At 41.6% G+C, this 25,378-nt stretch overlaps 1 protein-coding gene across 10 annotated transcripts in view; it reads right to left on the bottom strand.

Moving 5' to 3' along the window:
* SLC12A7 (solute carrier family 12 member 7) overlaps positions 1-25,378 on the bottom strand; it is an 870,696-nt gene that overhangs the window by 401,896 nt on the left and 443,422 nt on the right. For all 10 annotated transcript variants that reach the window (XM_056520184.1, XM_056520194.1, XM_056520193.1 and 7 more), the window contains exons 8-9: positions 23,697-23,902; positions 8,247-8,393 (exon numbers count right to left, since the gene is read on the bottom strand). In XM_056520184.1, the coding sequence (XP_056376159.1) occupies positions 8,247-8,393; positions 23,697-23,902 (353 nt within the window). The remainder of the gene's footprint in view (positions 1-8,246; positions 8,394-23,696; positions 23,903-25,378) is intronic.

Here is a 25,378-nt window from a genome sequence, read left to right as displayed (position 1 = left end):
GGTATAGTGAGCCTTAACTCCTCACAGGTGTTTGACAAATTTTCATTAAAGTTGGATGGGAAAATGAGAAGAAAATTTTTTATTCACTAAAATGCTGGTTTTAACCTAAATTTTTCATTTTAACAAGGGAAAATAGGACAAAAGCCCCCCAAAATGTGTAACCCCATTTCTATTGAGTAAGAACATTCCCCATATGTGGATGTAAAGTGCTCTGCTGGCACACTACAATGCTCAGAAGAGAAGGAGCGCCATTGGGATTTTGAAGAGAAAATTTGTCCGGAATTGAAGGCCACTTGTGTTTACAAAGCCCCCATAGTGCCAGAACAATGGACCCCCCCCCCCCACATGTGACCCCATTTTGTAAACTACACCCCTCATGTAATGTAATAAGGGGTACAGTGAGCATTTACACCCCACAATTGTCTGACAGATTTTTGGAACAGTGATCCGTGAAAATAAAAAATTTAATTTTCCATTTGCACAGCCCACTATTCCAAAAATCTGTCAAACGCCAGTGGGGTGTAAATGCTCACTGCACCACTTATCAAATTCTGTGAGGGGTGTAGTTTCCAAAATAGGGTCACATGTGGGGGTGTCCACTGTTCTGGCACCACGGGTGGCTTTGTAAATGCACATGGCCCCTGACTACCATTCCAAACAAATTCTCTTTCCAAAAGCTCAATGGTGCTCCTCCTCTTCTGAGCATTATAGTTCACCCGTAGTGCACTTCAGATCAACTTATGGGGTACATCCATACTCAGAAGAGATGGTGTTACAAATTTTGGGGGGTATTTTCTGCTATTAACCCTTGCAAAAATGTGAAATTTGGGGGGAAACACACATTTTAGTGAAAAAATGGTTTTTTGCAAGAGTCATGAAACACCTGTGGGGTATTTAGGCTCACTTAATTCCTTGTTACGTTCCTCAAGGGGTCTAGTTTCCAAAATGGTATGGCATGTGTTTTTTTTTTTGCTGTTCTGGCACCATAGGGGCTTCCTAAATGCAACATGCCCCACAAAAACCATTTCTGAAAAACGTACTCTCCAAAATCCCCTTGTCGCTCCTTCGCTTCTGAGCCCTCTACTGCCCTCGAACAATTTACATAGACATATGAGGTATGTCCTTACTCGAGAGAAATTGGACTACAAATATAAGTATACATTTTCTCCTTTTGCCCCTTGTAAAAATTCAAAAATTGGGTTTACAAGAACACGCGAGTGTAAAAAATGAAGATTGTGAATTTTCTCCTTCACTTTGCTGCTATTCCTGTGAAACACCTAAAGGCTTAAAATGCTGACTGAATGTCATTTTGAAAACTTTGGGGGGGGGGGTGCAGTTTTTATAATGGGGTCATTTGTGGGGTATTTCTAATATGAAGACCCTTCAAATCCACTTGAAACCTGAACTGATCCCTGAAAAATAGTGAGTTTGAAAATTTTGTGAAAAATTGGAAAATTGCTGCTGAACTTTGAAGCCCTCTGATGTCTTCCAAAAGTAAAAACACGTCAATTTTATAATTCAAACATAAAGTAGACATATTGGAAATGTGAATAAAATTTTTTTGGGGGGGGGGAATATCCATTTTCCTTACAAGCAGAGAGCTTCAAAGTTAGAAAAATGCCAAATTTTCAAATTTTTCATCAAATTTTGGGATTGTTCACCAAGAAAGGATGCAAGTTACCACAAAATTTTACCACTATGTTAAAGTAGAATATGTCACGAAAAAACAATCTCGGAATCAGAATGATAACTAAAAGCATTCCAGAGTTATTAAAGTTTAAAGTGACAGTAGTCAGATGTGAAAAAAACGCTCTGGTCCTAAGGTGTAAAATGGCCTGTTCCTTAAGGGGTTAAGAGACCACTGTATAGTGGTCTCCAAACTGTAGCCCTCAAGATGTTGCTAGGCAACTCAACGGCTTCTGTAGGATCACCACACCAGGGGGAGAGAGGATCGCCGCCGATCGCAGGTAAGGGACCTCCACTGCCTCCGCCAGTCACAGGACAGTCAATCCGGGCAGAATGGGGGAACTGAACTTTAACCCCTCCGCCCCCGATCTGCTATTGGTCGCTCCCGACCAATAGCAGGGATAGGAGGGGTGGCACCCCTTCCACCTAACTCTTATCCTCTCAGGGGGACCGGTGGTGTCTTGGATACCCCTTATTTTCTGGGTCACTGGAGACCCGTATGACTCTGAATAGCCGGTCTGAATTGACTGGCGATTTGTGGCGATCGCAGACATGGGGAAAGGGGGGGGGGGGTTCCTTCTCAGGACCCCCCTGGGCATTTGCATGGGATGTTTGCTGATAGATATCAGCAGTCATTCCAGTCCAGTCCCCGCTCTGGGTCCTTAAGTGCCAGGGTGTACCCATACACCCTTGGTCCTTAAGGGGTTAAAGGGCTACTTTGGTGGAAAACAACTTTTTTTCATATCAACTCGTGCCAGAAAGTTAAAAAGATTTGTAAATTACCTCAATTAAAAAAGCAGGTCCTAGAAGGATTCAATCAGCTGCTATAGGCTCCACAGGTCTGACCACAGTGCTCTCTGCTGACATCTCTGTCCATGTCAGGAACTGTACAGGGCAGGACCAAATCCCCATAGCAAACCTTTCCTGCTCTGGACAGTTCCTGACATGGACAGAGGCGTAAGCAGAGAGCACTGTGGTCAGACAGAAATTAAATTCAAAAAGAAAAGAACTTCCTGTGGAGCATACAGCAGCTTATAACTACTCAACGGATTAAGATTTTTTTTATATAAGTAATTTACAAATCTGTTTAACTTTATGACACCATTTTGTAAATTTTGGGGGCTTCCATTTCTACGGCGTAAATTTTTCGGTAAAAATGACACTTTATTCGTATTCTGTAGGTCCATGCGATTAAAATGATTCAATGCTTATATAGGTTTGATTTTGTCATACTTTTGGAAAAAATCATAACTACAAGCACAAAAATTAACCCCTTAACGACGCAGGACGTATATTTACGTCCTGCGCCGGCTCCCGCGATATGAAGCGGGATCGCGCCGCGATCCCGCATCATATCGCATGGGTCCCGGCGCTAATCAACGTCCGGGACCCGCGGCTAACACCACACATCGCTGATCGCGGCGATGTGCGGTATTAACCCTTTAGAAGCGGCGGTCAAAGCTGACCGCCGCTTCTAAAGTGAAACTGAAAGTATCCCGGCTGCTCAGTCGGGCTGTTCGGGACCGCCGCGGTGAAATCGCGGCGTCCCGAACAGCTGATCGGACACCGGGAGGGCTCTTACCTGCCTCCTCGGTGTCCGATCGAGGAATGACTGCTCCGTGCCTGAGATCCAGGCAGGAGCAGTCAAGCGCCGATAATGCTGATCACAGGCGTGTTAATACACGCCTGTGATCAGGATGAGAGATCAGTGTGTGCAGTGTTATAGGTCCCTATGGGACCTATAACACTGCAAAAAAAAAGTAAAAAAAAAGTGTTAATAAAGGTCATTTAACCCCTTCCCTAATAAAAGTTTGAATCACCCCCCTTTTCCCATAAAAAAAATAAAACAGTGTAAAAAAAAATAAAAATAAACATATGTGGTATCGCCGCGTGCGTAAATGTCCGAACTATAAAAATATATCATTAATTACGCCGTACGGTCAATGACGTACGCGCAAAAAAATTCCAAAGTCCAAAAAAGCGTATTTTGGTAACTTTTTATAACATTAAAAAATGAATAAAAAGTGATCAAAAAGTCAGATCAAAACAAAAATCATACCAATAAAAACTTCAGATCACGGCGCAAAAAATGAGTCCTCATACCGCCCCGTACGTGGAAAAATAAAAAAGTTATAGGGGTCAGAAGATGACATTTTTAAACTTATAAATTTTCCTGCATGTAGTTATGATTTTTTCCAGAAGTGCGACAAAATCAAACCTATATAAGTAGGGTATCATTTTAACCGTATGGACCTACAGAATAATGATAAGGTGTCATTTTTACCGAAATATGCACTGCGTAGAAACGGAAGCCCACAAAAGTTACAAAATGGCGTTTTTTTTTCGATTTTGTCGCACAATGATTTTTTTTTCCGTTTCGCCGTGCATTTTTTGGTAAAATGACTAATGTCACTGCAAAGTAGAATTGGCGACGCAAAAAATAAGCCATAATATGGATTTTTAGGTGGAAAATTGAAAGGGTTATGATTTTTAAAAGGTAAGGAGGAAAAAACGAAAGTGCAAAAACGGAAAAACCCTGAGTCCTTAAGGGGTTAATAAATTTAAAATTGTCCTCTTCTGACTCCTATATCTTAAAATGTATGAGGGATACATTTTTGCGCCGTGATCTGAAGTTTTAATCAGTACCATTTTTGTTTTGTTCGGACTTTTAATTTATGATATATTTTTATAGTTCGGACATTTACGCATGTGGCGATCCCATATATGTTTATTTCTATTATGGTTATATATATTTTTATATGGAATTTGGGAAAAGGGGGGTTATTTAAAAACTTTTAATAAGGAAGGAGTTAATGTGTGTGTTTTTAAAAAAAAATTTAAACTTAGTTTTTTTTACACTTTTAGTCCCCTTAGGGGACTTTTAGGAGGAACCATTTGATTCCTCATACAGATCAATGGGATTACATACAATCCCATTGATCTTGGTGCTCTGCGCTCGACTGATAAAGCCTGGCCAGGCTTTATCATTCTGAGCACCGACGCCGCAGCAGGAGAGGTAAACCCTCAGGCTACCTCAGTAGTGGATCGCCGCCCCCCCCCCCCGTGCGATCGCGCTGAGAATGGGGGGGATCCACCCAACTGGACCACCAGGGACTGGATACAGGCACCTTTAGATGTCAAAGTTGACAGCTGCGATTTAAACGCCGCCCCCAGCTACAGGAATCAGCTGGGGGCCGGCCGGTATGACGCGGGCGCTCGAGTCAGGAGCCTGCGTCATACACCGTTAACGGCCATTGGACAAGTATAGACGTCCATGGTCGCTATCGGGTTAATCAATCAGACATATATAGAATTTGAAAATGCAGGTGACGCGTTTTTGTCGGAATATCCAACCTTAGTCACAAGGTTGGATATGACTAAGATTGGAAAGTTATAATTTTAGTACTAAATCAAAATTAAACCTATATAAAAATTTGTTATTGTCGTAATCGTGTGGACCTAGTGAATGAAGATAATGTGCCAAATTTACCGAAAAGTGCACTGCATAGAAACTGAAGTGCCCAAAATGGGTGATGTAATTACAAAGTACAATTGAATGCGCAAACAAAAACAAAAAAAAGCCCTTATAAGGGTCTGTAAGTGGAAAGTTGAAAGCATTATGGCTATAAGAAGGTGAGGAGGGAAAAACTAAATTGCAAAAAAAAAATTTTTTCTTAAGTTTTCATTTAATGAGCAATCCCACTTATTAACTAAATACAGTTCTAAGACCTGATTATAACAGAATTTTTCTGTTCACATAAAACGCCGCCCCCAGCTACAGGAATCAGCTGGGGGCCGGCCGGTATGACGCGGGCGCTCGAGTCAGGAGCCTGCGTCATACACCGTTAACGGCCATTGGACAAGTATAGACGTCCATGATCGCTATCGGGTTAATCAATCAGACATATATAGAATTTGAAAATGCAGGTGACGCGTTTTTGTCGGAATATCCAACCTTAGTCACAAGGTTGGATATGACTAAGATTGAAAAGTTATAATTTTAGTACTAAATCCAAATTAAACCTATATAAAAATTTGTTATTGTCGTAATCGTGTGGACCTAGTGAATGAAGATAATGTGCCAAATTTACCGAAAAGTGCACTGCATAGAAACTGAAGTGCCCAAAATGGGTGATGTAATTACAAAGTACAATTGAATGCGCAAACAAAAACAAAAAAAAGCCCTTATAAGGGTCTGTAAGTGGAAAGTTGAAAGCATTATGGCTATAAGAAGGTGAGGAGGAAAAAACTAAATTGCAAAAAAAAATTTTTTTCTTAAGTTTTCATTTAATGAGCAATCCCACTTATTAACTAAATACAGTTCTAAGACCTGATTATAACAGAATTTTTCTGTTCACATAAAAAAAAAATATTCCTCCAAATTACTTTTATGATCAACATTTTAGCAGTCAATACCTTATGCTTGCCAGGATTTTCTAAGTGGTGTCAAGTCTTCAGTTACATTTACTCTAATATAATTTGACTTTTTGCCTTCACTGGGCATGAACAATTCATAGCCACTCTAAAACTTTAGCTGATTTTCTGCAATGGCAGTGAACATGTTTTCCCCAAGCCCCAAGCTAGAAATCTTAGGATATTCCATTTACACTTAAGTGAAGCTTAAAGGGGTACTCTGCTGAAAACATCTTATCCCCCTATCCAAAGCATAGGGAATAAGATGTAAGATCGCAGGGGTCCCACTGCTAGGGACCAGCGCGATCTCCGCTTTGGCATACTGCAACTACTACTTAAAGGGGACTAAAGTCCTTACTAGCTAAAGGGGGCTACTGCTTTTACTAGATAACGAGAGCTACTGCTGCTACTACCTAGAGGAGGCTACTGCTTTAACTACCTAAAGGAGGCTACGGCTTTTACTACCTAAATGGGGCTACTGCTATTACTTCTTAAAGGGGCTGCTGCTGCTAACTAGGGGGGCTGCTGCTGCTACTACTACCTAAAGGGGTAGCGGCTATTACTATAGGTGGGGGACTGCTACTACTATATACCGAGGACCGCAACTATATAAAGGGGGCTACTATCCTCAATGGGACCTACCCACAGAGAATAACCCCTACTTATAGCGGGCTGCTACTACCTACAGAAAACCGCTATCTACATGGAAACCTACCTACAGGTGGCACCTACCTATTTGGGGCACGTTCATTATGGGGGAATGCACCTGAATGGACTTGTCTACCTACTAAAAATGAATTGGGGGGGGGAGGGGGGACTACCTACTCTCTAAACTCACATATCTATTCACTCGACTGTGTGAGACACCAAGGGGGTTATTATTAGGGGTGTGAATCGCCAATAATTTAGCGATTCGATTCGAATCGCGATACCAGGGTGGTGATTCGATATATCGCAATATATCGCGATACTGTCATGTTGGCGATATATCACGATATATCACGATATTCCCTATTAAAAGCTTGGGAAAACTTATTCTAGCTGAGAAAGACCGCGAGAGTTGTCCTGTGAGTGCGTACGTTCTCCTTCCTGTTTGTTCAGAGTCTGTAGTCTCGCGGTAGCAGCCTGCGAGTGGGACAGAGCTGATAACAGGTACACTGCCAACTAGTGGTCAGAAGTTTAAGTGTTATAAAAAAAATAAGACAGACAAATAGGACTGTGACTCAGTGAGTGAAATACAGTAAATGTTAATTATAATAATTTATAAAAAAAAATCGATTCTCAGAATTTTAAAATCGATTCAGTATCACGGAACAAAAAATCGCGATAATCGCGCAAATCGATTTTTTCTTACATCCCTAGTTATTATTACTGTCTGGAGCACTATAGGTGCTGGAAAAGTGCATTGTCTAAAATGTTTGTCTGGCAAGTTCTGTGAAGACGAGCTGTGGCTGGAAGAAACAGTCATGATAGTCTGGGTCAGATGGAGAAAAAAAGGAAAGTGAACGACGCCAATTAGAAAAGATCTCAGCTGTAACTCAATGTGATCACTTATATGATCTGCAGAGCCTGAGTAGAGCTTATATCTAACACTATATGGTCATTATTTCCTCCTTGTATACTGGTATTATTAGTAATATTGATCTCAGTATACAGGATTTTGTCAGTAACAGTATGATGTTAATATGTATGGCGATAAGATTCTCCTTTGTATACTGGTATTATTGTTAATCTTGTTCTCAGTATACAGGATTTGTTCAGTAACAGTATGATGGTAATATATATATATATATATATATATATATATATATATATATATATATGATAATATTCCTCCTAATCTACTGGTGTATAAGGAAAAGGCAGTGTATAAATGTAGTGTTGTCAAAATTGCCCCTCCTTCCTTTTGTCCTGGCCCCCAGTGTGCCCCATGGCTCAGCTTCCAGCGCTGAGCAGAGATTAAATTTTGCACATGCACTGCAATTCAAAAACCACGGCACTTGAGCTAAACTTCAACAAGTCTGTAACTATGTATATTGGCATACTTATACCTGTGTGTTTACTGAAATTTTTATTTAAATTCAGAAACAGAGTAACACATGACTCTGTTCAGTCATATGATTTTATAAAGCCTTACATAATTTTACCTGTTACAGATGGAAAGTATATTCCAACAAGCAGTGTGAAATAAGTCATAATGTCTGTCAAGACATAGTTTTGTCCTTCTCCTGCAGATGATGTTTGGTTTCGCTCAACAATAGACCCTTGCTGACTGTAAGAACTCCAAAGATTATCTAGAAAACAATAAAATAATACAATTTCAGATAACTGTCCACTGTTAGCTGTTTTTAGGGAAAATAATGACAAATTATTAGCTGTCAAAGCATCTTTTCTTCTTTGTAGCGTTTTTAAAGTGTCACTGTCATGGAAAATAACTTATGTCACTAATCACGCTGCGATTTTGAGTTATTAGTTGGGAAGCGGGAAGCATTGCACTCTATTCCCTGGCCTGCAGGGAGATTCAGACCAACTGGTGGAGTGAAGTGCAAAGTTGCCAGTTTCCCTGGTTAATAACTCAGATCCCAGCGGGTCTCATGATTGACATATGTCATTGACATATGTCAAGTAGTTTTTCATGACCATAACGCTTAAAGAGTACCTGTCACAAAATAAAACATTTTATTATAGTGTTCCTTGTGTAATTAGCAGACACTTTCCCATTCACATGCTGTTAAAATTATCAACATAAATATGTTTAAAATGTAATATAAAAAACTGCCACTAGGTATGGCTCTGTTCTGTTCCCTGCCACAATTAATACAGTGAGTTTGGTCTCCTCTCAGACTGGCAGGAGTCCAAACTCAGGAAGTGCTTCTCTGCACTGAGCTTGATTGACAGCTGCACAGAAAATGAAAGCTCCACAGATTCTCACAGAAAACCACAAAGACTGAAACCTGCATAGAACTCTGCAACCATGTGAGGGCAGAAGTGGTCCTGCTGCAGGCTTCAGTGATGTCATGCCTGCTGGGAAACGCCCACTTTCTCCTGTTGAGAAATTGCACTATGTGAGCAAGAAGAAAGGTAAGATGCACAGCTTTTCAAAGCTCTAAAAAAAAAAATTAAGGGCTGGAGGAGTGTTACCGCGATCAGACCTCTGACAAGGGATAAGATGTCTAGGGACAAAATACCCCTTTAAGAATAAAATAAATAAATAAATAAAAATGATATTTAATATTATATAAAGCCTCTATTAAACTATTAAAATATGCTTATAATCTCCCATGGTGATTTTTGGTCACATCATATAATCATAAACAAATTTATAAAAAGTGATCAAAAAGTCCCAACAAAAATAGTACCAAGGAAAACTACAGATCATGGCACCAATATGGCCCTGTATAGGAATAAATAAAGTTATGTGCATCAGAAAAGGTTGACTGTTGTGTTGCTATATTCAAACAGCCATAACTTTTTTTTTTTCTGTCCGATCGCATTGTGTGAGGGTTTAATCGCATTGTGTAAGGGCTTAATTTTTGCAGAACAGGCTGTACTTTTTATGGGTAGTATTTTTACAATACATGCTTGATGTTGATTATTTTTATTTGGATCAAAATTTGTAATTCTTGCACTTTTTTGTTGTTTTTATATTTAATTTTTACGTTGTTTATTATGCAGGATAAATAACATTATAAAATATGCTGCGGATCCCTTACGTGTGACACTACCCTTATTCGCATACTTTTCAATTTTTTCCTGTACTGCAGCACAGCATAACTGTCAGTATTACCTGACCCTCAGCCTGTGAGATCCAGCCTGTGGCTTGGCCTCACAGGCTTCTGTACTTGGCAGACAGGAGGCCATCAGCTTGCCTCCTGCTGCCAATGCAACCATTGAGACTCGCAATTGCATCTTAGGGTCACTGATGAGGGAAAGGGGGTGCCCCCTCCCACCTGTAAATCCTATAGATGCCAAGGTCAGAACTGATTACTGCATCTATGGGGTTAATGCTGCAGAGACCAAAGCAATCTTGGTCTTGGAAGTTGCGGCAGGATCCTGACTTTGATTGACATCACACAGAGCAGGAGATCAACAGGACTTATGCATACATCCTATTGTGGGTACCTGTCGGAAGATAGGACATATGCATACATCTTTAGCCCATTGGGGAAGGAGCCCATTATGACCTTAAGCGGGAGCATTTTTTTTCAAATCTGACCTCTATCACTTTATGCATTAATAACCAGTGCTGTGAAGTCAGAGGAAATCTTGGGTACCTGGAGTCGGAAAACAATGCACCGACTCCTACTAAATAGTTACTGCAATGCCACCCACCCAAGTCAGTGCTGAAAAATTATTTTCAGCCCTAAAAATAATAAAGTCTGACTTAAGAGCCTCTATGAAAGAGGATCTGGCAGAGGCAATTCTCTTCCTTAGAACTCTACATTGAATTGTAGCTTATATTTATGCCTAGAACTACATTTCAAGATTAATATAAACCATTTCTAGGTTTTACAGATTTTGTTTTTGGTTTATATATATAAGCTTTGTTTTTGTTCTAAAACAACCAAAAGTCTCTATGACAACGCACCATTGCTCTCAGACACGGCCGCCACTACCTTAACGATGCTTCCTTAGAGACAACTACTTCCGCCCACGGTCCGGATGCACGGCTACCAATAATCTGTCCAACACTTTTGTACTACACTGGCATGTCATTCCTGCATGTCACCTCCCGGATTATATTCTCATCTTGATTCTACTTGTCTTTATTCATGCTAATGTCGATTATTTGTTTTTTCTGCAAGTGATGCTTCATTCACTGCATTGTAGTTTGGCCCCTCCCCCTTTTATTTTGGCACCAAATGTAACTGTATTTAAACCCTGTATGTACTGTATAGCACTCACTGATCTGAAGAAGGGGGCGTTGTCCCCCGAAACGCGTTATCCTGTTCACTTTGCTTTATTCTCAATAAAGCGGTCCAGCTTTGATCCACATCCCTTCTCTGGTCCGATCCTTCTTTTCCACACTGGAAACCACAGGATTTTTTTTGCATAATTCCATGGTACTTTCTCCAGGTTTGGCAAGCCCTTTCTTGAACCTTTGGCTCGGCAGCTGTCTCTAGCATTGTTACCCCGCTTGGTGGGTTGATACACGCGTTTTCAACTGAGCACCCATTACCTACGGGCAACCTGTGCCCACCTGCCTCTACTTCATCATTGCTTCTTTATTTGCTGTAACACACTAGGCGCCCCCCGCCGGTCTTAACTTTTCTCTTCAAATACATATTCTACAGACATGATGGGTGTTTTAGCTTTACAATAGCTGGAGAGCCACTTGAACCAAGGTTATTGGTGGGGGTCCCAGCATTTGGACCTCCACCAAAAAAATGGGCTGCTTATTCTAGAATGCCCGGGCCTATTTTTAATTCCAGTCCGGCCCTGCCTGTAAGTTACTTATATCATTGTGTATTCTCTTGACTGTGTCCCATCAATGCTGTAGTCACTGATATCTTTGTGACATGTATGTTGCCTTTCCTTCCTTCAAGGAATGTATAAAATACATTTGCATATTAATACAGAGGAGTCGGAAGTACAAAAAACTGAGGAGTCTGAGTTGGAACATTTATCTACCGACTCCACAGCCCTGTTAATAACTCTGGGAATCTTTGATTCAGAGATTGTTTTTGTGACATATTCTACTTTATGTTAGTGATAAACTTTTGTCGATACTTGGTTTATTTCTTGGTGAAAATTTAAAACATTTCAGGAAAAATTTTAACATTTTGCATTTTTCGAACTTTTTGAAGCACTCTACTTGTAAGGAAAGGGGACATGTCAAATAAATGACATATTGATTCACATACTGGCATCATAAAGTTGACATGTTTTTACTTTTTGAAGACATCATAGGGCTTAAAAGTATAGCAGCAATTTTTAAATTTTTCACGAAAATTTCAAAATCTGAATTTTTCAGGGACCAGTTATGTTTTTAAATGAATATGAGGGTCTTTACGTTGGAAATCCCTTATAATGGACCCCATTATGAAAACTGCACCCCTGTTAACCCTTTAGGGGTTTCACAGGAATAGCAGCAAAATAGAGGAAAAAAATCAAAATCTCCCTTTTTTAATTTTTATAAGGGGTAAATGGTAAAAAGGTCCCCAAAAACTTGTAATTCATTTTCTCTCAAGTTAGGAAATACCTCATATGTGGATGTAATATGATCTGTGGGTGCACTAGAGGGCTCAGAAGGGAAGGATCGATAATGGCATTTTGGAGAATGAATTTAGCTGAAATGGGTTTTGGGGGGCATGTCGCATTTAAGAAGCCCCAATGATGCCAGAACAGTAAAAAAAAAAAAAAAAAAAAAAAAAACAAGGCACACTATTTTGGAAACTACACCTCTCAAGGAACATAACAAGGGGTAAATTGAGTCTTTATACCCCACAGGTGATTGACAAACTTTCGTTAAATTGGGACGTGAAAATGAAAACATTTATTTTTAACACTAAAATGCTGGTGTTACCCCAAACTTTTCATTTTCAAAAGGAGTAATAGGAGAAAATGCCCCCCAAAGTTTGTAAACCCATTTCTCTTGAGTAAGGAAATACTCCATATCTGGATGTCAAGTGCTCTGTGGGTGCACTAGAGGGCTCATAAACGAAGGAGCAACATTGGGCTTTTGGAGAGCGAATTTTGCTGAAATGGTTTTTGGGGGGCATGTCGCATTTAGAAAGTCCCCATGATGCCAGAACAGTAAAATCACCCCACAGGTGAATGACAAACTTTCGTTAAAATGGGACTAAAAATAAATATTTTTCACAAGGGGTAATAGGAGAAAAAGGCCCGAAAAATTTGTAACCCCATTTTTTCTGAGTATGGAAATACCTCATATGTGGATATAAAATGTTCTGCAAGCGAACTACAATGCTCAGAAGAGAAGGAGCCCCATTGGGCTGTTGGAGAGAGAATTTGGTTGGAATAGAAGTCGGGGCCGTGTGCGTTTACAAAGCCCCCGTGGTGCCAGAACAGTGGACCCCCCACATGTGACCCCATTTTGGAAACGACACCCCTCACGGAACGTAATAAGGGGTGCAACGAGCATTTACACCCACTGGCGTTTGACAGCTCTTTGGAACAGAGGGCTGTGCAAATGAAAAATTCAACTTTTCATTTTTACGGACGACTGTTCAAAAAAATCTGTCAGGCACCTGTGGGGTGTAAATGCTCATTGTACCCCTTGTTACATTCTGTGAGGGGTGTTCCGTTTCCAAAATGGGGTCACGTGTGTGTGTGTGTGTGTGTGTGTGTAGCGGGGGGGTCCAATAACTCTCTCTCCAAACCCCCAAAGGCGCTCCTGTTCTGAGCATTGTAGTTTTCCCGCAGAGCACTTCCACATATGGGGTATTTCCTTACTCAGAAGAAATGGAGTTACAAATTTGGGGGTGCTTTTTTTTTTTCCTATTACCCCTTGTGAAAATGAATAATTTGGGGTAACACCAGCATTTCAGGGAAAACATTTTTTTTTTAAATTTTCAAGTCCAACTTTTATGAAAATTCATCAAAGAACTGTGGGGTGTTAAGGCTCCCAATGCTCCTTGTTACGTTCCTTGAGGGGTGCAGTTTCCATGGGGTTACATGTTTTTTTTTTTTTGCGTTTGTCAGAACTGCTGTAACTATCAGCCTCCTCTGTGCAAATCACCAATTTAGACCTCAAATGTACATAGTGCTCTCTCACTCCTGAGCCCTGTTGTGTGCCCGCAGAGCATTTTACGACCACATATGGAGTATTTCCGTACTCGGAAGACATTGCATTACAAATTTTGGGGGTCTTTTTCTCCTTGTACCTCTTGTGAAAATGAAAAGTATGGGGCAACACCAGCATGTTATGTAAAAATATTTCCTTTTTTACACTAACATGCTGGTGTAGCCCTTAACTTTTCCTTTTCATAAGGGGTAAAAGGAGAACCCCCCCCCCCCAAAAAAAATTTGTAACGCAATTTCTCCTGAGTAGGGAAATACCCCATATGTGGTACTAAACTGTTGCCTTGAAATACAACAGGGCTCCGAAGTGAGAGAGTGCCATGCGCATTTGAAGCCTAAATTAGGAATTTGCAATAGGGACGGACCAGATACAAGAATGGCGCTTATCTCCACCAAAATCCTACGGCAGTGTTTCCCAAACAGGGTGCCTCCAGCTGTTGCAAAACTCCCAGCCTGCCAGGACAGTCATTGGCTGTCCGGCAATACTGGGAGTTGTTGTTTTGCAACAGCTGGAGGCTCCATTTAGGGAACACTGCCGTATGAGACTTTTTAAATTTTTATTGTGGGGGGGGGGGGGGGGGTATAAGGGTATATGCAGTGTTTTACTTTTTATTTTGTGGCAATGTAGTGTTTTTTAGGGTACATTCATATGGGTGGGGGTTTACAGTGAGTTTTTCGCTGGGAGTTTGCGGAAAATTTGCCGCAGCTCAAACTAGTAGAAGGAAATCCACTGTTAACTCCCGCCTGCGTGAATGTACCCTGTACATTCACATGGGGGGGCGCACCCCAAACCTTCAGCTGTTACAAAACTACAACTCCCAGAATGCACTGACAGAGCATACATGCTGGGAGTTGTAGTTTTGCAACAGCTGTATGCACACTGGTGGGGACAACTGAGTTAGGAAACAGACTCTAGCTCAGTGACTCCAACACTTGTGCCTCCAGCTGTTTCAAAACTACAACTCCCAGCATGTCCGTGCATTCTGAGAGTTGTAGTTTTGCAACAGCACATGGGTTGGAATCACTGAGTTAGGAAACAGACTCTAGCTCAGTGTTTCCCAACCAGTGTGCAACACTACAACTCCCAGCATGCATTGAAAGCTAAAAGGCATGCTAGGAGTTGTAGTTATGCAACAACTGGGGAAGAACAGTTTGGAGACCGCTAAGGTCTCCAAACTGTAGCCCTCCAGATGTTGAAAAACTACAACTCTAAGCATGCCCAGACTATCCTGCCATGCTGGGAGTTGTAGATTGGCAACATCTGAAGGGCCAGATGTTGAAGCACTACAACGCCCAGCATCCCTGGACTATCTGGGCATGCTGAGAGTTGTAGTGTTGCAACATCTGGAAACCACAGTTTGGAGACCACTGCACAGTGGTCCCCAAACTGTGCCCTTCTAGATGTTGCAAAACTACAACTCTCAGCATGCCCGGACAGTCAAAGGCTGTCTGGGCATGCTGGGAGTTGTAGTTTTGTAACTTATGGCAGGCCACAGTGACGATCACTCACCAAAGAGGATCTTCACTGTCGCCCACAGTCTCCTCCTCCACAACTCTTCCTATGCCTGCCGCGTTCAACCCCCGCACCACTTTCCAGCACCCCCCCCCCAGCTCTGCCCGGACATCTATGGACTTCCAGCACCGATCATTCTTATTTTTCGGGCGATCGGGTCACCAGGGACCCGATCAGCCCGAAAAAGCTGTGATTCGCCGGTCAGAATTTACCAGCGAATCACGGCGATCTCAGGACCCCCCTGGGCAATGTCATGGGATGCCTGCTGATAGATATCAGCATTCATCCCGGTCCGATCACCACCCGGCGAGCAGAGGTGATCGGAAATACGCAGGTACGTACAGGTACACCCTCCGTCCTAAAGTACCATAAGCCCTCCGTCCCAAACAGTTTAAGGAGTACCTGTCATCAAACCAAATTTTCTAACCTAACTCAGATTATACTCCCTAACTACTCCTGACACGCCTCGTGCCCTTAAAAAAATTTCTGAGCTTTAAAAAGTTCTGTATCATACCTTTCCCCTTTTTCCCATCGTGTGAGCTCCCAGCAGGAGAAAGTGGGCGTTTCCCAGCAGGTGCAATGTCACTGAAGCTTGTGAGAGCTGTGTCTTGCCATGCCCCGCACACACTTCCTGAGTTTGGTCTCCTGCCAGGCCGTTTGACTTGCGCAGGGAACAGAACAGAGCCACCTAGTGTTGGCTGTTTTTCAATCACATTAAAAACATAAAAAGGTAGAGAATTTTAACAGCAAGTAAATAGCAAAGTGTCTTATAATTACATAAGGAATAATATATTAAAAGTTTAGTTTGATGACAGGTACTCTTTAAGTGGGAAGGGGTTAAAAGGTGAAGAGGAAAAAACCCACAAAAGCACAAAAATGAAAATTGTCTGTTTCCCCTCAAGGCCAAGACCTGCTGTGTCTTTCAAGGGGTTACCCGGCCAAAGACATCTTTTCCCCTATCCTTTATATGATTTTATAATTCCACACACTTCAATTATTGGTCACCAAGATTATAGATATGACTTTAAAACATCACTTTTATTCGTATATTTCTTTAAATATTACCAATAGTGTAAACCAAATATTATATTTCATATTCGGCCGCCATCAGATTAATTCCACAGTTATTAAACGGATATACAGGAAAAAAAGTTCAAAAGCCAAATAACGGGTCAGGAATTTGAAATGAGAAGTTTTGCAAACTGCAATACGGAGGAAGTGGTGTATCTCCTAACATGCCCCTGTATGAAAAATGATGTGGGAAAAACATTCGGTCCCTTGAAAAAACACATACAGGAGCACCTAGGGGATATCCTGCATAAAAGAAACACCCCAATTGGAGTACACTTCAAGGAATGTCATGAGGGCAATAACCAGGATCTGAAAGTCCAAGTGGTGTAAGTGGTGAGCGCCCCAGCTCGGGGAGGGTATTGGGACCGCATACTCCTACAAAAAGAAGCTGAATGGACATTCAAAATAGATTGTGTGAAACCAAAGGGGTTAAAGGATTATATTGTTTACTGCTGTTTTATAGGATAAACCCTTGCAATAAACATGTAAGACTGATAGATTAATAAGACTGTAAGACTGAGTGTAAGACTGATAGATTAATACCACCATAACTATATACGTAACTATATATGTAGATTAATACCACCACAACTATATATATATATATATATATATACAAATTTGGGAAGCTTAATTAATGTGTAACATATAAATATCATTGCCTTTAGATCAATAAGAAAATAAGTAATGATGTTGATATGTTAAAAATCTAACAAATACCATATCATAAAATCTCTGAAGAGTTTAACTCAAAATAGTTGAATGGCAGAGCCTCTAAGGATTGTACTCAATAGTATTGATGGAATACAAGAATAAGAAATGGTTAAACATGGTAGTATGATCAGAAGAAGGCTTGAGGCGCTTGACGCATGCGCATAGCAGATAAAGAGGACGCAAGCGCAGTAAGGGCATTGTAGCCCGGAAGTGAAGCTATCGAGGTTCCCATGACAGATAGTGAGAGCGAGGCGTGGATCGTATCGCGCACGCGCAGTATGGAGCTCCCCCGTATATACCTGGCAGTGTGATACTCCGAAAGCTAATGGAACACCTGAACACAAGGTGAGCGGTAGGAAGTAATACTGATAGGAGGATAGGTGTAGAGGGGAGGGAAGCATGGAGCGGATATAAACCGATAGGTAGCTAGATCTCAGTGTTCGGCCGTCATCAGAGCTGTGCACAGGGTGCAATATGGGCAAAATGAATGCTGTCCATTGATTCCTGACGAATTGACAGCGGGAAACGCGTTGAATCTTTCAAAACAAATAACCATCACTCCCTGTTTACATAGGAGAACCCAGTGCCGGAATGCAAGGAAACAGATGCCGGATCACTGGAGGAAGCAAGTACCGGAATACAGGTTTTTGTAAATAAGTTATCTCTGCACTGCCTATTAATTACGATCAGGGGAATACTTGTGCAATAACAGTGGAAGGTGCAATACAGTATATTCTACAATAATGATGCATGGTGCTGATTAAATATCTATGTGGACTGTGCAATAGGAGTATTTATGTGGATGGTGCAATAAGTATTGAACTGTGTAGAGGCACCTAACTGTGGTTATACCCCCTGAACTGTATGAGGATACTAGGAGGGACGTGCATTTCTTGATATCTGTGCAATACTCTGGCATAACATGAAACAGTGCAATACTTTGGCATAAAGTGAAACAGTGGCATATGTGCAATAGTCTAAAGGAGAGTGAAGCAGTGCTGGACATGAGACTGTGTGAATTGTATCAACATGTGCAATATCGGGTCTGTGTGCAATTTATCAATTAGATACTGCTGATGCCAAATGGACTATGTGCAATACTGTGAATAAGCAGCTGATCTAGGAATATGTGCAATGCAGAAAAGTATAAAGTGCAATATATCCTGAGAGACTTGAACAAAAAAGGGCGAGTTAGTAGATGTGAGTACGAGTACCATCTATCTAAATCCTGTATATCCGTTTAATATCTGTGGAATTAATCTGATGGCGGACGAATATGAAACATAATATTTGGTTTACACTATTGGTAATATTTTATGAAAAATACGAATAAAAGTTATGTTTTAAAGTCTCTACAATTTTCAGTCACATCTTATCCCCTATCCAAAGGACATGAATGGAGGGAGTGTTACATGAAGTCACGAGGAGCGTGGTGTTACGTCATGTCTCCAGTCACGGAAACAAAGAGCTTTCAGAGACTGGAGACGCAGCCCCGCATAAAATGCGGGTGCTGCTCTTTGGCCGGATAACCCCTTTAAGGGGTTACAGGGGTATTCCAGGATTTTTCTCTTCAGCCTTTGAGCCCATGATACCAAGTTATAATACTGTGTAATATGCTTCTATTACCTCCTTGCACCGCTTGATCCCATATTACAGTACGGGACCTACACCTGGCAGTGCTTTTTATTTTAGGGTTGTCTCTGACCTTTCCAAGCATTCCATGCAGCTTGAGACAATACGTCACAGTCTCCAGGGGAGCATAACTATACTGCATTAAATTCCTTCAGTGAATCAATTTCACCCTGCTATCCAGCCACCCTCTAAAGCATAGCTATACTCCCTTTTAGAGCATGTGACTTAGAACTGATACACCTGAATGTATATTTGCAACGCCGCACAGATGACTAATTATGAGTGCTCTATGCCTAACTAGCGATCTAGTCCATAATATACATATGGCAATATTCCTATTATCACCTATGAAATAAGTATATTCATAATAGTAATATAGAATGCTCTTAATAGAAATACAGTCACACTCTGAATATCCAATAGCAAACACACCAGACTACATTAAAATGTAACCAATGTACTTGAATATATACTCTTAATGCCGCAGGAACTATTAACTAGAAGTGTGCTGTGCCAAACCAGCGCCCCAACTTATAATATGCAAACTGTGATGCTTCAATGTACATTCAAAAAATATGGGGGGAGATTTATCAAAAACTGTGCAAAGAAAAAGTTGCCAAGTTGCCCATAGCAATCAATCAGATCGCTTCTTTCATTTTTAACAAGGCTTCTGCAAAATGAAAGAAGCGAGCTGATTGGTTGATAGGGGCAACTGGGCAACTTTTTCTCTGCACTGGATTTGATAAATCTCCTCCATGAACCAGGAGCGCTCTGTGCTTAGACAGCGCTCCAGCCTGTAATATACATATTGTGATGCCTCTCGTATTGCTAATGAACCAGGAGCACTCCGTGCTGAGCCAGCGCTCCAGCCTGTAACAAAATATATATATTGTGATACTGCTAATGTAATAATAATATTTACTGTAATGTGGCAGCTTGATGCTGGCCGATCCTCCTGAGGTGTCCAGATGTGTCCCCCATGCCGTCCGCAGCCTGGGCAGCATCTGGATTGACAGGTTTTCTCCCTGTTGGCACAGCGCATGTAACTACAGCTGTGCTGGAGGATTCGGTCTGCACTAATACAGAGCGCTATTCTATTCTACTGAATATACTGTTTAACAACATTATTATTACCACCTATGATTCTAATGGTCTCATCATTCAGAACTTTCATTTTACCAAGTCGGCTTGCTATTTATCTTATTACAATAAGTTGTATTTATCAACTCTATGTCTCCTGTTTGAATGTGACATCATCCTTCTGTTAACACTTCCACGTTTTTTCAAAATACTTAAGACTCTGCATCAGTACAGCACCTCAGATCTGATGAAGCGAGGGCTCCCCTCGCGAAACATGTTGTCTATTGCACATGGTTTTATTATTGTATTTCTATCAATAAACCTATTTGAATTTACATCTGCTGCCCTTTGTGCATCTATGTCAGGACAGCTCCTCTCAGGCACCAGATCGCGATCCTAACAAGCGAGTGGAATACTCTGAACTTCACTCCACACATGCTAATACTATACTGTCACGATGCCGGCTGGCAGGTAGTGGATCCCCTGTGTCAGAGAGGGATTGGCGAGGACCGCGCTAGTGGACCGGTTCTAAGTCACTACTGGTTTTCACCAGAGCCCGCCGCAAAGCGGGATGGTCTTGCTGCGGCGGTAGTGACCAGGTCGTATCTACTAGCAACGGCTCACCTCTCTGACTGCTGATGACAGGCGCGGTACAAGGGAGTAGACAGAAGCAAGGTCGGACGTAGCAGAAGGTCGGGGGCAGGCGGCAAGGTTCGTAGTCAGGGTGGATAGCAGAAGTACTGGTACACAGGCTTTAGACACACAAAACGCTTTCACTAGGCACAAGGGCAACAAGATCCGGCAAGGGAGTGCAAGGGAGGAGACTAGATATAGCCAGGGAACAGATGGGAGCCAATTAAGCTAATTGGGCCAGGCACCAATCATTGGTGCACTGGCCCTTTAAGTCTCAGGGAGCTGGCGCGCGCGCGCCCTAGAGAGCGGAGCCGCGCGCGCCAGCACACGACAGCAGGGGACGGGAACGGGTAAGTGACCTGGGATGCGATTCGCGAGCGGGCGCGTCCCGCTGTGCGAATCGCATCCCCAACGGCCATGACAGAGCAGCGCTCCCGGTCAGCGGGACTGACCGGGGAGCTGCAGGGAGAAAGACGCCGTGAGCGCTCCGGGGAGGAGCGGGGACCCGGAGCGTAGGCGTAACATATACGATGACACAGAGGGGCCTAATTCTATATGGGAGTAATGTAAGGGGGCCTAATGCTATATGGGGGCCTAATACTATAAAGGGGCAAAGAGGTGACAAATACCATATGGGGACAGTTTAATACATATAGGGGATTTGTACAGAGGTAAGAGAAGCCTAAAATGTGATCTGAAGAAGTCTTCATGTTTGTCCGGAATAGATGAAGAAAAAAAAAAAACTGTGCAGGGATGCCCCAAAATTTCGGATGGCAGCCCTGCCTGGATGCGTTTTTGATAAGCTGACAGCGGTAAAAAAAAAACAAGAAGCACTGCTGTCTTTTTATATCTATTTTTCTATCTCCGTTTTTGGACATTACAAGATATGGATACTAGATTTATAGGGCCAGAATGTTGATCCAGGGATTTTTATTATCATATTGGGCAGACTAGATGGGACGACTCATTTTATGTTTCTATGCCAAATTTGGAGTCGGAAAGTAATTTTTCCCCCAGGTATGGAGCAATTGGCATCAGCCTCAAAAGGTTTTTTTGTCTTTTTCTGGATTAACACAGTAGAGATGTAGGTTGAACGTTGTGGACTCTGGTCTTATTCTGCACATTTGAATAATCTGGCAGGCGCTAGGATCGCTCGGAAATGCAATGTCTCAGACTGCAATGCATTTCCATGTGAAATCCGCAAAAAGAAACATCTGCCACAGAAATTCCACTATGTGAACAGTGCAGCAGAATCCCATTGAAATCAATGGGACTCTCATGCAGTGGAATGTCGGTGTGAAATATTACAGCAAAATTCCGCCCAGACATATTCTGCCATGTGAACATACCCTTAGGGGTAACACAGTAATCGGAAGTAAAAACCTATGTAAATAATTTTAAAATCTATCCAGCAAATAAGAAAGATAGAACATGGAGCACTGTCCAGTAAGTCTTGAAGGAGGGGGTTTCTTTATTCCAAGTGCGGGTACATCACAGACAGGGAAGCAGGCACACAGGTAACTTCGGGCAACAAACAGTGTTGCGCTACTGCACTTACTATTAGAGGGGCAAAGGTTTAAAAGTAATACCAGGAAGTATTATTTTACTGAGAGAGTAGTGGATGCATGGAATAGCCTTCCTGCAGAAGTGGTCGCTGCAAATACAGTGAAGGAGTTTAAACATGCATGGGATAAGCATAAGGCTATCCTTCATATAAGATAGGGCCAGGGACTATTAATAGTATTCAGATTATTGGGCAGACTAGATGGGCCAAATGGTTCTTATCTGCCGACACATTCTATGTTTCTAAGAAACCCCTGCTTCAAGACTTACCGGTCAGTGCTCTGTGTTCTATCTTTCTTATTTGCTGCATGAATTGTCTATCTAAACGTAGCAGCACTTGCTATCAGCCTTATATCAAGACTGCATATTGAGAGTAGCATAAACCGGCTGTTATGTCTAAGGTGTCCTATCCTAATAAAGAAAGCTGTGCTGAGACCATCCAAGTTTCTATTGAGAGAGTAATTTTGAAATCTATGTTTCCCCATACTTCCAAACGATAGACTTTGTGTTAGTCCATTACATAAAATCGCAATGAAATAAATGTTTATAATTTTTTACATTATAAATGTAGAAAAGTACAGGGTTGAATACTGCATACTGAATAATGCAAGGCACCGTAAGTGTATGTAGGAGGGAAGTACAACTGCTGGGATTCCCCCATGATTTCTAAAACGGAAGTCTCCTTTTGAAATAGGGTAGTGGTCAAGTGTGTGTACATCACCATCCTATTGATTTTCTATAAGAACTGTACTTAAAGGAGTACTCGGGGATAGGGGGGGGGGGGGGGATGTATTGAGCAACGGCACCAGCAAGAAGATCAGGGTCAGAGCTCAATACATTACATTGCCGCTCAGCCAATCACTGACCGAGACAGGATATCGCTGCAGACAGCAATTCACTGAGCCACAGCATGATGTATTGACCCCAGGGAACCAGGAAAAGGAGCTCACAGGGGAATACAGTGGGACAACAGAGGAAGCAGGGGGAGGTAATTAAAGGTAAGTATTTAAAAAAAAAAATTTAATGGGCAGAATTGGAAAGTTACTTAAAAAAAAATCCTTATCCCAAAGTAACCCTTTAGCTATCTCTGACAGTTTCCAAAAGACAACAGAAGAACAAATGAAGAGGAGTGTGCACATGTGACCACTACTTCTCTCAGACAGGACACCCTGGACCCCATTCCTGGGATCACCAGGGTCCCAGCAGTCAGACCCCCCATGATTATACACTTAGCCCATATTCTGTGGATAGAGGATAAGGGCCAGCAGATGGAGAAAATGCACTGGTGTAGAAGAACAACATTTGTCAAGAGAAAGTTAAAAGGTAATTCCAGTTAATGCTCAAAATCTATGTTTTTATAGGATGATCTTTCAAATTTATTATAGAAAAAATATTGTATAAATGATTTTAATCATTCCCTACTCTGCGGTTAACAGTGAGATAAAAAGAAAGGAAAATTGTAAAATGTTTATTCAGCTAGTAGTTGAATAGACCTGATATCTGACCCAGTGAATTATGAGGCATTGTGTAGGTGAAAATCTAAAGTAACAAAACCTAGCCATTTTCTGGCAGCACTGATCAATGTATGATTGAATTACTATGCACTATGCAGTTATGCATGACTTACCGAGTAAAACACCACTAGCAACTCCAGGAATTCCCTGTATTTCAGTGATGTTATTTGCAATAAAGTATGAATTACATGTAGTACTGTCATTTTCAGTTCCACAGAACAAACTCCAAAGGGCTTCATTAATTGTATTATTAGAAATATATTTGGCACAAATTTCAAAGTTCTTTTTGGCTAATACACGATTTCCAAGAAGGCATATCCTGCAAAAATACAAATTTAAAGGGACAAATCTTTATATTCTTACAAGATAGATTTCTTACCTGTAATCTGTTTTTCGAGAACCCATGACAGCACCCCTGGAGAGGACCTGCCACTGTGGGACAGGAAACCTGGATAAATTTGGACCTCCTCCTCTCCACCCTCAGTTCAATTATAAAGTACTCCTACGGAGCAAGCGGTAGAACAACATGCACAAAAATACAAGATATATAAAAATAAAAAAAGGGAGGGATATCCGAGGGGTGCTGTCATGGGTGCTCGAAAAACAGATTACCAGTAAATAATTCACGTCTACACTATCAATCACCATGACAGCACCCCTGGAGACTAGAATAGAAATAACTAGGGGGGGGGGGGGGGCAGCAGCCTGAAGAACCTAGCGACCGAAACTTAGATCGGCAACTGGTTCCAGGTGCAACCTGTAGTGTTTCAGGAAAGTATGGCTAGATGACCAGGTGGCTGCCCTACAAATTTGACCTAAGGAAGTGTCAGCTTTCTCTGCCCAAGAGGCTGCATCTGCTCTTGTGGAGTGAGCTTTAAAGAAAGAAGGGGGGTCCTGATTTTTAGACTCATAAGCCATGCTAATGGCAAGTTTACTCCACCTACTAATAGTGGATCTAGAGGCAGCTTTACCCCTATTAGGGCCAGAAAACTGTAAGAGAAGGTTTTCAGATGAACGCAAACTTTTAGTAGAATCTAAATAAATGATTAAACATCTTCTTAAATCTAAATTATGAATACATTTCTCTTGGTTATTAGCAGGATTATCACAGAAAGAGGGGAGAATAACATCCTGATTTTGATGAAAATCAGACACCACCTTAGGTAAGAAGTGCGGTAATGTTCTCATTACAACTCTATCCTCAAGAATTATGGTATAAGGGGAAAAAGCTGAAAGGGCATGTAATTCTCCCCCCTCCTTGCTGTGGTAATCGCCAAGAGAAAAGCAAGTTTAATTGGGAACAGACTCCAAAGGTTCAAATGGAGGGATCATGAGGGCGTCTAGAACTAAAGTAAGATCCCATGGACGGACTAAGGACCTAGTTGAAGGACGGAGTCTGGCGGCTCCTACTAGAAATCTTTTAATAATAAGAGGCTGGTCAGCCAACTTATAGTTTAAAAAGGAACTTGGAGCAGAGATTTGAACCTTAAGAGTATTAGGACTGAGGCCTAACTCTAATCCTTTCTGTAGAAAACTGAGAATGACAGGGATATTAGGTTCACCTATGGGGTCTACTCCATCACCTGCAAAATTAAGAAAAGCTTTCCAAGATCTAAGGTAGATTTTTGAGGTTACTTCCTTCCTGCCTGCAAGTAAGGTACTAATTACCCCATCAGTAAAGCCTCTCCTTCTGAGGATTAGCCTTTCAGCATCCAGGCCGTGAGATGTACATGCAGGGATGGAGGATGCAGAACTGGACCCTGCAAGAGGAGATCTTCCCTGTCTGGAAGAATCC

This window comes from Hyla sarda, chromosome 5, assembly GCF_029499605.1.
Source record: "Hyla sarda isolate aHylSar1 chromosome 5, aHylSar1.hap1, whole genome shotgun sequence".
Taxonomy (NCBI): Eukaryota; Metazoa; Chordata; class Amphibia; order Anura; family Hylidae; genus Hyla; species Hyla sarda.
The sequence above is the reverse complement of the archived record's forward strand: the minus strand, read 5'-3'. Positions and strand labels throughout refer to the sequence as shown.